At 40.2% G+C, this 16,190-nt stretch overlaps 1 protein-coding gene across 1 annotated transcript; it reads left to right on the top strand.

Annotated features, from left to right (window-relative positions):
• The first annotated feature begins 1,262 nt into the window (after positions 1–1,262).
• On the top strand, positions 1,263–15,980 carry LOC133053604 (eukaryotic translation initiation factor 1A, Y-chromosomal-like). Its single transcript, XM_061138156.1, has 6 exons — positions 1,263–1,278; positions 3,070–3,153; positions 10,032–10,135; positions 11,100–11,150; positions 14,917–14,998; positions 15,886–15,980. Exons 1-6 carry the CDS (start codon positions 1,263–1,265, stop codon positions 15,978–15,980), a joined length of 432 nt encoding a protein of 143 aa, XP_060994139.1.
• Positions 15,981–16,190: the final 210 nt, after the last annotated feature.

Raw genomic sequence — 16,190 nt, 5'->3', positions numbered from 1 at the left:
TTGCGAAAACATTCCTGATAATCACAAAGAAAAAAACAAACAAACAAACAAACAAACAAAAAAAAAAAAACACGCCAAACAAACAGGGATTGAAAGCAAGAGATTGTAGCGTTTCTCTAGGCAAGCATGTGGAATCACTAAAGTTTCAATTCCCATATTCATCTTAACCATCTAGGGACCCATAGACCCAAGCACAGAAATGCTTCATCTTGTTTTTCCCATCCGGAGTTTCTCAAGCATGCACTGCTGATGGACAACTGCAGTAGATTTTGACGTCTTAAGTCGATCAAGAGTGACTTTTCTTTAGTGGTTAAAGCACATGGACAATAGTGGTTTCTCACGTCAAAAGGTAGGGCGTCTTGCATAAATTAGTTCAAGTGAAGTAACACGTAGTCCCGAATGTTTCCTCATACTTAAAATAGGTGAAACTATGCATCACTCCATCACTATGAAAAACAATCCTGAACATTTTATTTCTGAAGAGAAAGTTTTTGATATTTCTAAATTTTATTCTTTATCCATTTATTTTGTTTGTTTACACTAACTTTAAACTTTATTCTACCCATCTGACACTGGATACGACATCTGGATACACCAATCTTGGTGGACCTAAGAGAGGGGTCTGTAATGATCCTGGGCTCAATCTTTTGAGAGACATCTATACCCTTTCTCTTTAATTCTTCCACCACTGTACTATGTACCATATTTCTAACAGAAGCCTCCTGGTGGAATTTGTTTCTCCAAGAAGGAAGACAACACATACAATTCAAACAAAGAAACGATCAGAGAGCAAATGGTCAAGAGCACTTATTACAAAATAGCAAAAGTCTACTCAGTAGTTTGAGTCAGCTCAAGCGGTTTCTATTTGGGGAAATGCATGCGGTCTCCACTATATTGACACATCTCGCTCAGCGCAGTGTTCTCCAAAAATCTATACCTGTCTACTGCAATCTGTCACAGCGTCCCTCACATTGTTGAGTGCCAGGAAGTCAGTGGGTTTGGACTACACGTGCTCCGTAGGGCGGAAGAGAATGTGCTTGGAGGATAGGCCCATAGCGTCAGAGGCGGGGAAAGTGACGTTAACCACGTGACACTGGCTGGGTCGCCATTTTGCTGCCGCTAGGCGTGGCTGCGCTCCGATTTCTCGCGCGAGTTCTCAAGTCGGAGTGTGTAGGTTAGCTCCTTGGAAACCTCGGAGGATTACCTGCCAGCGGCAGCGGCACCGGAAGCTGCTTGGAAACAGTGAGCCTGCCGTTGCAGCTATGCCCAAGAATAAAGGTAATGACTCGGCTTCCCGGCACCAGGGTCTGCTCTGCCGCGGTCAGTGGTAGTTTCTCCGTCGTGTGGTTGGCTGAGGTCTTTGAGCGGACTCCACAGTCCACAGAGGAGCTAGGAAGCGGCTCCTGCTTCCTCCCGCTCTGTAGACAGAGCGGGATAATTTCCTCTCCGCTTTTGTCAGTTTTACACGGAGCTGAAAATACGATTAGTTTTGGATTCATGCCAGTTTAACTGCAGGCCGGTAGTAAACTGGCAGAAGGCTACTTTCGGGCAGCTGAGGCTTCGTCCCTGAGGCTTTCATCCCTTCCGAAGACTCTCCCTTAGCTGTTGTTTGTGACACACTGATTCTCTCTTTGGGTCTAGTAAATACTTGTCAGTAGTTTACTTTGTGCGCGGTTGACTACTGGTGAAAAGACTGCTTTGCAAACACGGAGGCAAAACGCTGTTGCACGTTTAGGTTCATGTCTGCCAGTTTACTTTCTTCTGCCTGTCACAAACCTTAACCTTCTTTAGAACGCACACATATCCCAACGTGTTCAGCCTTCTTATCCAGTAAAATAGATGCTGGCACTGTGTATTTCTATTTGTCTTTATTCTGAGTCAGACAGTTCACAAATAACCAGATTTGACAGTACTTCTGCTTGTAACTTCCAAAACGGTACTTCTAAACTAACTGAAGCAGAGCCCTGGGACAGTCAGTCCTTGAATTCTCCTTTTTAGAGACCTGAGTTGTTCTTGTGTCATGTTTAATATTCTTGTAATGCCTCCTGGCAAACTGGAACTGCTAGGAGTGAGAATATCTCCTTCAGAGTAGCACCACATTTCACATTGCACGAGAGGCAAACCTCTCTTCATTATTCATTCCTGACACTTCATGTTAGCTCTCAAGGCTTCCTTAAGGTTTGCCACATTGGGTCAAATTTTTCACCTTTGAGTTCAGTGCTCTCTACATTCCCCAAACCAACTGGCACAGCCTTTCTCTAGCAAGCAAATGTTTTCCTGCTAACTATCCAGGCAAACTCTAGAAACCTCTTTTTCATAATGTGTTAGGTAAATTACAAACCACTTCTACTTGTTTTTTTCTAATCTATTTAATTCACTTTTAGCTTACAAATAAGTGTGCATTTGTAACAAGAGAAACAGTCCTTGTTTCCTCCTCTGTTTTTAGGAATGAAGTTTCAGATGCCCACATTGGGTTGTGTATCCTGAAGAGAATAGGACTGACTTTATGAATGCTGACTTAGTACAGCTTGGTGCTTAATAGATGTTCAATACATTTTTGTTAATGTTATCTTCAGTCCAGCCTTGGGTGGCTCCCGTCTTCCTTCTGTGGGACTTTTAAACCAGCTGCTAACGCTCATGCCAAACTGAAGACGTTTCTACATATGATTTTTCAGTTTCCATTCCTTTACAGATATATGGAGTAGTCTCGGTTTATTAATTGGAAAGTAAATTGTGGAAGAGAATGTATAGAATCCAGGTTTAAGTGGAAAGCATGGATAATAAAAATGCTAATGGTTATCTCTGGTAATGTGTTATGTGGTTGATACAGCGATTTAGAAGAACGTCATTGGCAATTTGTAAGCAGCTAATCGGTAAGCAAGTTAGGTTAAATTGTAAATCTCTTTTGAGGTCTGTTAATATTTTCCTGCTATTTAAATGATAACCTGTTTGTTCCCCTGTGTTTTTGTAAAGTTTCAAAGCTTACGTTTGTTTGTTTTACAGTTGAGTTTGTAAACTATTATACAGATGATTAGATTTCAATTTTTATTCACTTTTTTAATCACTTAGGTAAAGGAGGCAGAAACAAGCGTAAGGGTAAGAAGGAGAATGAATATAAAAATAGAAACCTAGTCTTTAAAGAAGATGGACAAGGTAAGAATTCTTTACTTATACCTTTTCTGGTAATGTGAATTTCACAGTTTGATCTGAAACATGTCTTAGTCATAATGCTGAGGAGTTGTCTCATAACTCCCTTGTTTTTTCTTCATCTAAACGATTTTTATCTGCTTATGTGTTTTTCTTTTTGGTTTTTTTTTTTGCTGTGCTGGGCCTTCTTTACTGCGCATGGGCTTTTCTTTCGATGAGGACAGCAGGGGCTGCTCTGTAGCTGCAATGCACGAGCTTCCCATCGGGGTGCCCTCTCCACTTGTGGAGCAGAGGCTCTTGGGAGACCAGGCTTCAGTAGTTGCAGTGCATGGGCTCAGTAGTTGCAGCTTCTAGGCTGTAGAGCACAGGCGCAATAGCTGTGGCACAGGGGCTCAGTCTTTGGGAGGCATGTGAGTTCATCCTGGACCAGGGGTCAGACCAGTGTCTGCTGTATTGGCAGGTGGATTCCCTACCCCTGAGCCACGACGGAAGCCCCTCGTATCTCCATCTTTTCCCCATTTACAGTGCCCTATATTTCTCCATAATTTCTGTATTAATTTATTGTACACTATTTCTTTTCTCATGCAGGTTTACAATGTGGCATTTCTGTAAACAAGGTGTCCTGTTTTTATTCTGTGGATAACCATGGTATAAATGACAGTGAATTGTAGTGTTTGGAGCAGAGTAAGCCTGGCTGCCAACATTGAAAATCGCCTACTTTTGCACTCATTTTTCAGTAGACTATGAGAAATCCATGCCAAGACCTCAGCCCCTCAGTACTCCAATGTCACTAGTGCATGATCATATTTAATAAAGTAACAGAATAGTTGACTCTCTCTTACTTGAGTAAGTGCAGACTAAAATAAGAGTAAAATAACTGACTGAAGCACTTACTTTTTCCCCTTTCATATTTAGCTAAGCCCACAGAGGAGATGAAATATGAGTGCAACTCCCATATTTTGTTTATAACTTAGACTCACTAATTTTCAGTGCTTTCTTCTATTCTTTCTTTTGGAACATGCACATTTTCCTCCTAACATTTTGTTTGTTTGTTTGTTTTTTCATTTATTTTTATTAGTTGGAGGCTAATTACTTTACAGTATTGTAGTGGTGTTTGCCATACATTGGCATGAATCAGCCATGGATATACATGTATTCCCCCACCCCAACCCCCGCTCCCACCTCTCTCTCCACCCGATCCCTCTGGGTCTTCCCAGTGCACCAGCCCCGAGCACTTGTCTCATGCATCCAACATGGGCTGGTGATCTGTTTGACCCTTGATATTATACATGTTTTGATGCTGTTCTCTCAAAACATCCCACCCTCGCCTTCTCGCACAGAGTCCAAAAGCCTGTTCTGTACATCTGTGTCTCTCTTTCTGTGTTGCATGTAGGGTTATGGTTACCAGCTTTCTAAATTCCATATATATGCATTAGTATACTGTATTGGTCTTTATCTTTCTGGCTTTCTTCACTCTGTATAATGGGCTCCAGTTTCATCCATCTCATTAGAACTGATTCAAATGAATTCTTTTTAATGGCTGAGTAATATTCCATGGTGTATATGTACCACAGCTTCCTTATCCATTCCTCTGCTGATGGACATCTGGGTTGCTTCCATGTCCTGGCTATTATAAACAGCGCTGCGATGAACACTGGGGTGCATGTGTCTCTTTGAGATCTGGTTCCCTCCGTGTGTATGTCCAGAAGTGGGATTGCTGGGTCATATGGCAGTTCTATTTCCAGTTTTTAAAGACATCTCCACACTGTTCTCCATAGCAGCTGTACTAGTTTGCATTCCCACCAGCAGTGTAAGAGGGTTCCCTTTTCTCCACACCCTCTCCAGCATTTATTGCTTGTAGACTTTTGGATAGCAGCCATCCTGACTGGCGTGTAATGGTGCCTCACTGTGGTTTTGATTTGCATTTCTCTGATAATGAGTGATGTTGAGCATCTTCTCATGTGTTTGTTAGCCATCTGTATGTCTTCTTTGGAGAAATGTCTGTTTAGTTCTTTGGCCCATTTGTTGATTGGGTCATTTATTTTTCTGGAATTGAGCTGCAGGAGTTGCTTGTATATTTCTGAGATTAATCCTTTGTCTGTTGCTTCGTTTGCTATTATTTTCTCCCAATCTGAGGGCTGTCTTTTCACCTTGCTGATAGTTTCTTTGTTGTGCAAAAGCTTTTAAGTTTCATTAGGTCCCATTTGTTTCTTTTTGCTTTTATTTCCAATATTCTGGGAGGTGGGTCATAGAGGATCCTGCTGTGATTTATGTCGGAGAGTGTTTTGCCTATGTTCTCCTCTGGGAGTTTTATAGTTTCTGGTCTTACATTTAGATCCTTACTGCATTGGAGTTTAGTTTTGTGTATGGTGTTAGAAGGTGTTCTCGTTTCATTCTTTTACAAGTGGTTGACCAGTTTTCCCAGCACGACTTGTTAAAAGAGGTTGTCTTTTTTCCACTGTATATTCTTGCCTCCTTTGTCAAAGTCCTCCTAACATATTAAACTTTCTTCTAGGCGGGTCTCGTTACATACAGTTATGGACTTTAGCCCTAAATATTCCATCTCGTAAGAGCGAAGCCTTTCTCCTATGTAACTCCAGTAGCATGGTCACAGGAAATTTAACCTTAGCATTATACTGTCACTTGGTAGGTACTCGGTTCTAGCCCCAATGTTTGCGCTTAGTCACATCTGACTCTTTTGAGATCTCGGGGACTGTAGCCCACCTGGCTCCTGTGTCCACAGGATTCTCCAGGCAAGAATACTGGAGTATGTTGCCATTTGCTTCTCCACAGGCTCATCCTGGCCCAGAAGTCTAGTGCGTTGTCTCCTTTGTCTCTTGCTTTTGCAGGTGGATTCTTCACGGCTGAGCCACTGGGCAAACCCCTGTTCAGGAATAGCCAGGAGCCATATGTGGATGTTGAAATGAATTGAAGTTAGCATATTGTTCAGTTCTTGTGCATACCTTTCTCTCAATTGAAAATTCTATTCTCTGTTGTTGAGCTGGTGTATATATAACCACCATAAACATTTGTCCATTTGTTTCAGTCATTTCCAGCACTTCATAACAAAGCCATGTAGTTATTCCTGCATAGTGCAAGTCACTAAACACACACACACACACACACACACACACACACGCTCAGGAACAAACACAAATATTTTTATTGATTATTTGAAACATGATGTGTTTCTAAAGATAATCTGGTCTTTGACCTTCATATTTTTTCCTTACGTTAGAAGTGTGTTTCAGGGCCAGTCTTTAAATTATCATTATCTTTTCTTTGTTCTTTTCTCCTGTGTAGCAGCCCTGAGTACTAAGCTGGGTTCATGGCCTGTGATGCAAGGGACTGTCCATAGTTGGAATCCCATTTACCTTTCAGGATAATGACAGATGAGACAAGAATCTCTTTGGGGGAGTTGTTTCTCAGTCACTAAGCCATGTCTGTGACCCTTGCGGGACCCCGTGAACAGCAGTACACCTGGGTTCCCTGTCCTTACCATACCCTTGCGTTCGCTCAGACTCATATCCCTTGAATCCTGTGATACCATCCAACCATCTCATCTTCTGTTGTCCTGTTCTCTTCCCCTCCTGCTTTCCCTCCCACATCAGGGTCTTCTCCTTGCAGTCGACTCTTTGCATCAGGTGGCCAAAGTATTGGAGCTTCAGCAGCAGTCCTTGCAGTGAATATTCAGGGTTGATCTCCTTTAGGATTGACTGATTTGATTTCCTTGCTGCCCAAGGGACTCTGAAGAGTCTTCTCCAGCGCTACAGTTGATACACTTCAACTCTTTGGCGTTCAGCCCTCTTCATGGTCCCAACTCTCACATCCATACATGACTACTGGAAGAACTAGAGCTTTGACGGTACAGAGCGTTGTCATCAAAGTAATATCTCTGCCTTTTAACATGCTGTCTAGAGTTGTCATCGCTTTCCTTCCAAGGAGCAGTTCAGTTCAGTTCAGTCGCTCAGTCATTTCCAACTCTTTGCAACGCCGTGGACTGCAGCAAGCCAGGCCTCCCTGTCCATCAGCAACTCCTGGAGTTTAGCCAGACTCATGTCCCTTGAGTCAGTGATGCCATCCAACCAGCTCATCCTCTCTTGTTCCCTTCTCCTCCCGTCCTCAATCTTTGCCAACATCAGGGTCTTTGCGAAAGAGTCAACTCTTCACATCAGGTGGCCAAAGTATTGGAGTTTCAGCTTCAAGATCAGTCCTTCCAATGAACACCCAGGACCGAACTCCTTTAGTATGGACTGGATGGATCTCCTTGCAGTCCAAGGGACTCTCAAGAGTCTCCTCCAACACCACAGTTCAAGAGCATCAGTTCCTCAGCACTCAGCTTTCTTTACCGTCCTGTCTCACACATCCATACATGACTGCTGGAAAAACCATAGCCTTTGCCTAGATGCACCTTTGTTGGCAAAGGAATGTCTCTGCTTTTCAATATGCTGTATAGTTTGGTTGTAACTTTCCATCCAAGCGTCTTTTTATGTCATGCTTACGGTCACCATCTGCAGTGGCTTTCAAGGCCCCGAAACTGAAGTCAGCCACTGTTTCCACTCTTCCCTATGTATTTGCCATGAAGTGACGGCACCGCAAGCCATGATCTTTGTTTTCTGAATGTTTAGCTTTAAGCCAACTTTTTCCCTCTCTTCTTTCACTCTCATAAAGAGGATCTTTCCTCAAGGGTGCTGTCATCTGCATATCTGAGATTATTGAATTTTTTGCCGGCAGTCTTGATTCCACCTTGTGCTTCATCCAGCCCAGCATTTCTCGTGATGTACTCTGCATAGAAGTTACATAGGCAGGTTGACAATGTACAGCCTAGATGTGCTCCTTTTCCTACTTGGAACCAGTCTGTTGTTCCCCATCCACCACTAACTGTTGCTTCCTGACTTGCATACAGATTTCTCAAGAGGCAGGTCAGGTGGGCTGGTATTCCCAACTTTTTTGAATTGTCCACAGTTTATTGTGATTCGCACAGTCAAAGGCTCTGGCATAGTCAGTAAAGCAGAAATAGATGTTCTTCTGGAACTCTCTTGCTTTTTCCATGATCCAGTGGATGTTGGCAATTTGATCTCCGTTCCTCTGCCTTTAGAAAACCAGGTTTGAACATCTGGAAGTTCACAGTTCATGTATTGTTGAAGCCTGGCTTGTAGAATTTTGAGCATTACTTTGCCAGCGTATGAGATGAGTACAGCAGTGCGGTACTTTGAGAGGTTTTGGCGTTGCCTTTCTTTGGGATTGGAAAGAAAACTGACGTTTCCTGTCCCCTTGCCCCTGCTGAGTATTCCAAATTTGCTGGCACATTGACTGCAGCACTTTCACAGCATCATCTTTGAGGATTTGAAATAGCTCAGCTGGAAATCCATCACCTCCACTAGCTTTGTCTGTAGTGATATTTCTAAGGCCCGCTTGATTTCACGTTCCAAGATGTCTGGCTCCAGGTGAGTGATCACTCCTTGGTGATTATCTGGGTCGGGCAGATCATTTTTGTGCACTTCTGTGTATTCTTGCCACCTCATCTTAATATCTTCTGCTTCTGTTAAGTCCATACCATTTCTGCCTTTTCTGGAGCCCATGTTTGCATGACACGTTCCCTTGGTATCTCTAATTGTCCTGAAGAAATCTTTTCCATTCTTTTATTTTCCTCTCTTTGCTTGCACTGGTCGCCAAGGAAAGCTTTCTTATCTCTCCTTGCCATTCTTTGGAACTCTGCATTCAAATGGGTATATCTTTCCTTTACTCCTTTGTTTTCACTTCCCTTCTTTTCATAGCTATTTGTAAGGCTGCCTCAACAGCCATCTTGCTTTTTTTGCATTTCTTTTTCTTGGGGATGGTCTTGCTTCCTGTCTACTGTACAATGTCACGAACCTCTGTCTGTAGTTCATCTGGCACTCTGTCTATCAGATCTAGTTCCTTAAATCTATTTCTCACTTCCACGGAATAATCATCAGGGACTTTATTTATATCGTACCTGAAAGGTCCAGGAGCAGTCGCCTTTAATATCGTGGCTGCAGTGGCTGTCACTTTAATGTTTGTCCTTAGTAAACCTTTAGTAATGTACCTGCTTTATATTAACTACCTGTTTCTTTCTCTATTCTGATTCCTGCGTTTGTCATTTAAAGTCAAGAAGACATCATCCCGTGCTGGCTAATGCTTATGTCAGTGTCTTCAACTGACAGTAGAATCTGGTGGCCTCTTGACTATGCTTAGATAGAATTGTCTTTAAGCATTTGACGCTTTATCTTGAAATACTATATTAAGGACTTTAGAATAAGCATCAGCGTGTCCTCAAGCAAATGTTCGTTAGTGATCAGCCTGCTGTTGATTATCAGTAGAGTTAATGAGGGAAAGGAGAGGCAGGATTTTGCAAATATGCAGCATGAGAGGTTGCTAAGCCAGCATGTAGGGCGCAGTCTGAAGTGAGCCACTTTGGTGTGCAGAGGTGGAGCATGCAGTCGTGAAGACAAAGACTGAACTGATTTTCTCAAATTAGTGGATGACTTAAACATACCCAGTAGCGATAGCTTTTCGTGGAAATAACGTTTGTGAATTTGGATCAACTGCTTCACTTTTGTCAAATTTTACTTGCTCGGAAAACAAGAGGATAAGTGCATCAGTTTAGCTGAATGAGACCGTAGCCATTGCTTGAGAGCCTAAGAGTTCTCCCATTTTTGTGGATAACATTAATATATGTCCCCTGAGACAGCTCTCATTTGTTGTCATACTTGAACCTTTTGTTCTGTTTTAAATTATGGTTTGGTCTAAAGTTAGCACTCACAGTGAAGTTACCAACTTAATCACAAGTGTTGCATTTTTAGGAAAACTGGACAGTATGTTACGGTTTTGTTTTTCTTTTTTCTTTTTTGCCCCTTCCTAAGAGTATGCCCAGGTAACCAAAATGTTGGGAAATGCACGGTTGGAAGCAGTGTGCTTTGACGGTGTGACAAGGATATGTCATATCCGAGGAAGTTTGAGAAAAAAGGTCAGTGTGGAGGTATATTTTCCTTTAGTCCAAAGCTTACCTTTAAAACATTTATCTGTGCTTCCAAGTGACTGAATTTGGTGAATTCTTGAAGACTTCAAGAATAGTGATTTATATGGCAATATAAACGCATAAAATTAGAAAATGCTTGATAACTTTAATACTAGGATTTAGATTTAGAAAGAATGATTTGTGACACCTAGACTGGACTTATGCCAGAAATGTTTGCTCTTGCGGAAACAGACAGAGTCCGTGTATGAACCAAATGGAAATGGTAAGCCGTGAAAGAAAGAAAGAAAGAAAGCAAGAAAAATAAAACACCTGAAGATTATTTTTCAGACAACAGAAGTCTAATTGTTAACTAAACCTAACATTTGGTCCTGGGTAAGACTTTGCTTTGTGGGAACAGCTGTATGTGTTGTTAGGAACATTTGAAATTGGAACATGGTAGAGCATCTTATTTAGTAATTTTGGCACGTTGATTGACCATATTGTTTAAAAGTTCCTTCAACCCTACTTTTTTGGATTAAAAAACAGTTTTGTTCTCTTGAGTCATTCTCTTCCAGTTAGTGGTTTGGGAACCTGAATTGACGTCGACTGGTAACTAGATGACTATATTTGTGTAGATGACTTATTTTCATTTGTTGAAAAGAACTGAAAATGTCCAGAGTGATTTGTAAATAAAAGTAATTCACGTGACAAAGAACTATGCTCTTGTACATTCAGATGCTCTTAGGCATGAGCACACACACAGATAATACACACATACATGCACATGCACACACAACACACACACAGACCACACACACATACACACACACACTCATCTGTAGTTTTGCCATAATTCATTAGTAGATATTTTTCACAGACCGAATGAATTATATTTTTTGTATTAAGTATTGCTTTACATTGAACACTATTGTTTGCATTTTACATACAATATACCATGAGTTTTCTTTTATAGGTTTGGATAAATTCTTCAGATATTATATTGGTTGGTCTTCGAGACTATCAGGTAAGAATTACGTGTAAGTGTATAATCTTGAATTTAAGAATCATTAATATCAGTATCTAGATGATGCAATAAAATGCATTTGACCTGTTCTAGCCAGTTATGAGTCTCATCCTTCTGGCATCCAAATTTGTTATGATCCACAGTGTTTAAGATGATAGGATTCTGGCTGGCTGACGGTACATGTGTTTTGTGGGAAGACTGGTTGTTTCTTTCTTTATTTTAAATATAATAAGTAATAAATATTCTCTTATAATTTTGGATAAATACTAGAGCTCATCCTTCTGTCCTTCTTTAAAGTCCAGGTGTAGTCAGGCCTCTGTGCTAGGTTTTCAGTGATTCTGGTGCAGGCTGACGTTTTCAGTATCTGCAGTAAAATGAGAAGGTATCTTCATATTTTATGATATATATTTCACAGAGCTAGATTATTCATTTTCCTTTCACTTGTCTTTTCCTTTAATTTTTGATGGCGCTGAAGCTCGTGGGATCTTAGATCCCCAGTCAGAGATTGAACCCAGAATACATCTGAGGAAGCCCTGAGTCCTTGTCATTGGACCGCCAGAGGACTCCGCCCATTTTGCTTTTTAAATACTTTTGTAAACTACCCTTTGCTGAAATAGAACAGTAGCATATGAGAGTAATTTTCATTAGCATTATTACTCACTAAAAGAAAAATTTAGTAATTTATGTTGGGTTCTCAGTTGCAGTTTTTAAATTTCAAGGTCTCAAATCGCAGTTTGAGAAATCACTGCTGTAAGATGATGCAATTAAGTCAGGCAAAACCTCTAATCTCCAAGGGGGGGTTTTTGGCTTGTAGGAGAAGGGTAAGACATAGACTAGGTGATTTAGAATGTATGTTATAAATCTGAGATGAATGCTTAAAAAACTACTTGTTAGTTGCCCGCTATGACCTCAGTGTTTGTACTAAGACTTGTGAGACAGAAGTCCTTGTCAAACCCATCACATGTGCCCAATTAAATTTTAAGTGCAATAATTCTATTATCAGGTCATGTTTCTCTCTCTATTCTATTATCAAGTCATGTTTCCTGTAAATAATTAAGATGTGCTGATTTGTAAATTTCAGTCTTCTGTTTCCCTGTTGATTTTTTTGGTGTGATCGTTCTATTAGTGATTAAAGCGACTTTTTTATCTCCACTAGTTTTCTTTTAAAGAATAAGTTTGTCTTGATTCTCTAGTGAAATATTCTTCCCAATTAAAACCACATTATGCACACTGTTTCTTGTCTTCTTTTCACACATGCTACCCGAGGTAATGTCTCTGTTAAGTCCAGCTTGTAGGCTTTCTCAGTCATGCTTTGTATTGCCTACGTATTTTCTGGTATGTGAGCGAACACATTTTCCTTTTTCTTTGTACGTTCCATGTTTGTTCTTGTTTCTGTTTTTGTTGAAAACTCAAAAGTGCAAATATAACATGGTGAGACGGGAGATCCGATTTCTTCTCCCAGGGCTTTTTTCTTGCCATTGTTTGTTGAGTGATTTCTGAAACAGATTGTGTAAGGCATGAATCTTTTCCTTGCCTGTGGCCACTGGATGCTTCTTTATAACATCACAGACAGCCCGTGTTTGAGGTTTCATTAAAAACCAGCAGGCCTCTCATCCTCTGCGTTCAGGCCCTGTGCTTGCAGTGGTATACCTTTGATACTAAGCCAGGCGACTGATAGCTCTTCATTTCAGGCTCGTGCAGAAAATCCAGGTGACTCGAAGCTGAGAGGTTAGGAGCATCCCTGAACTTTGATTAGTGTGTCTTCAGTCTTGATTCCACATATAAATGCGGTCCTACAGTGTTTGCCTTCTCTGTGTGACTTGGTTCTCTTGGCACACTACACCCCGGTTTCATCATAGTTGCTCCAGATGGCAGGATTTATCTGCATTGGATGTTATCCCCTTATTGGTCATAACATTTGCAAATATTTTTACCGATCTAGTACACTGTCTTTTTGTAGTTGTTGTTGACAATTTCCTTTTCTGTGCAAAAGTGATTTAGTGTGATGTAGTTCCACTGACTAGGTTTTGCTTGTGTTGCTTCTGGCTTTGGTGTCCTATACAAAAAGCAAAGTGCAAGAGCAGCACCTGGTAGTTTTGCACTGCGTTCTCTTGCCAGTAGTTTGAGGGTTTCAGGCCTGTGTTTAAATCTCTGATCTACTTCAGGGTAATTTTAGGCAGTTTGTGGTGTAAGAAAGGCGTCCATTATATGTTAAGTATTGTTTTCCGAGTACTGTTTATTGGAGAGGATGTCTTTTCTACACTGAGATCTTGGTTCCCTTCATGGGTTTTAATTGATTGTCTTTGAAAAATTTTATTTCTGAGTGATGAGTTTTGTCCCAAGAGTCCATAGTACTGGTGAAATGCCGGAGACATATTGTTGGGACAGTTGTGTTTAGAAAGCAGGAAGTGTGTGTCCTCCAGCTCTATTCTTCCTCCAGGTTGCTTTGGTGGTTAGGATTGTTTGCGGTTCCATATAGCTTTGTCTCTGAAAATAACTCCTACTTGAATTTCTATAGGAATTGCATGGAATCTGTACATTACTTTGCGTAGTATGGACACATTACTATTATAACTGACTTTTGCATATTGATTTTATATCCTGAAACTTTACTGAATTTTTTTCCTTTGTATGATTTTGTGATCTGGATCATCCATTTATAACCTTGCCATTTTTCATATGTGCTGAGTAAAAATATAGACTCTGTAAATGTGCATCATTTTCATGTCCATTTATTTTAGTTGAACTACATATAACCCCGGAATGGAATGGAAAAATTGTTAGTTCCCAGTTTAATTCTTTGTTTCACGGGCAGTGTAACCACAATTATATTAATCCTATAAGGGATTAAGGTACTGACTTTAAAGTGATAGCCACAAACAGCTCTTCTGATTTTTAATCTGCTGTGGATAATTGCAAACCCTTGTTACTGAAATCATATTGTAAAGATAATAGCAGCAGCCCCACTCTGTGGAAGTATCTTAGTACGTTATTAGCTAATCTCTTCCCTACTGAGTTGCACTGAGACTTTTAACACAATACCTACATGTTTTTTTGTGCACATTATAGTTTGAGAAGTGTTGCTTTCTACTACACTGCAGTTTTATGACTGTGATATTTTCAGTTGCCTTTCTTTAAGCCTTTTCTAGGTTAATTGTAAGCATTCAGAATTGTTTGCTCTGTCAGTGACTGGGCGTCTTTAAAATGGAGAAAAGTGAACTTTGTTAGGGCAGTACTTCACAGGCATATTTGCATCAGAAGCACACAGAAGAGCTTTATAAACACACAAGGACTTCACTCCAAGCCTGTCAGGTTTTAGGAGAATATAGGTATCTTTTTAAATCACCACAAACAATGCGAATCAGTAAGATACTCTAAGAACTGTGGGTGATAGAAAGGTTTCTCTTGGGTAACAATACCACCTTCACTTAGAACTACAGTGTTAGAGAGTGAACAAGGACAGTAGTGCCACAGCACTCCCCCCCCCACCCCGCCCCGCCGCCGTGTTTCCTTTTCGTACTTTTGATTCAGTGCGTTATATACATCATTTTCCTAGTCTATATTTTATTTGGTCATGCATGCAGACTTCATCACGAGGACTTGTGTGTGTGTGTGTGTGTGTGTGTGCGCGCGTGTGTGCGGATGATAGAAGGAAGGTGAGAGAATGGTGAGGTTTCACATAAGTGTGTTTATCTGAAAGTAATTTATGAGACAGCTGATGATTCTTTGCATAACCAATTTTGATCCTTCCTTGTTCTTCTCCAAGGATAACAGAGCAGATGTAATCTTAAAGTACAGTGCAGATGAAGCTAGAAGTCTGAAGGCTTATGGAGAGCTTCCAGAATATGGTAGTTATTATCAAAGATTTTACATTTCCCTGTCTTCTCATAGCATTTGCTAGTTAGTGTTTAGGTGAAGCAGTTGTTTCAGGATTCTCCCTCTTTATGTATTTTTACAAATATGCTTCAATACTCTTTAAGTATGTGTTAAATATCAGTATATTAAGAACTTAGTAATGGATTATCTTCCTGCAGTATATTCTTTTGGTGGGGAATGAAAAATTTACGGGCTCTAGACTTATACATACGAGTTGTTAAAGGAATGCCTCTTAACAATGCTTAAGAGATTATATAGCTGGTTTCAGCTACTCGATGACAACAGTTATGGTACTGGTATTGATTTTTGTGGAGGAGTATTCAGTTTTTCTTCGTATACAGAGTACTGTTGTGGCGTTTTGTGGAGAGTGCTTTTAAAAGATATCCCTTTTATTTTTTAAAGACAAAAGTATTCCTCTAGTAAGCTTGGAAAGATGAAAATACTTCTAGTAACCAAAAAGAGGAAGTGCACTAAACGCACATTTTGGACATGATAGCAATTTTACTTACTCTATTAGAGTGCATTTTATTATCAAGTTATGTGGTTTTAAGTAAGAGTGAAGATTCTGATGACAATTAGGTCGTTTAAGAAATAGTAAGATAATTGGGAATCAGATCAATACTTACTTGGCAGTGAACTTCTTTTAGCAGTTTCATTGTGAGTTTGTTCTCTGTGATGTGTTTGCAGTTGGGAAGATTTTTCTTGGAATGAAACTGTTGAATCGAAGTTTGATTACAAGCAGTCTGTTGTACACTTCAGTGTTTTAGTAGTAATCCAGTATTGTTTCTTTAAATAGGCAATTAATCTAGTAACACCTTGATTTTATATTTTTAAGCGTATGCTCTTATTGTATTTTTAGTGGAACTTAGTGACACAGATACCTTTGAAACTGAAGATGATGATGAAATCCAGTTTAAGGACCCTGCAGCTGAGGGTGAAGACCCTGAGGTGTAAGTCAAGGCTGAACCGTGTGTGTGTATGCTTTTTAATGTTTTGTACATGAAAGTAGTCAGATCTTTTACCGTTTTAGGTCTCAGAAGGTTGAACACGTGAATATATATTGAGGCCTATGTATCCTTGAGTTTGAATATTCCTTAATATTCAGAATCCACCATGGCAACCTTTTTAAATTTTCAAAAACTTTATAGTTCTTTGGATCCTTGT

This window comes from Dama dama, chromosome Y (genome assembly GCF_033118175.1).
Source record: "Dama dama isolate Ldn47 chromosome Y, ASM3311817v1, whole genome shotgun sequence".
Lineage (NCBI taxonomy): Eukaryota > Metazoa > Chordata > Mammalia > Artiodactyla > Cervidae > Dama > Dama dama.
The sequence above is the reverse complement of the archived record's forward strand: the minus strand, read 5'-3'. Positions and strand labels throughout refer to the sequence as shown.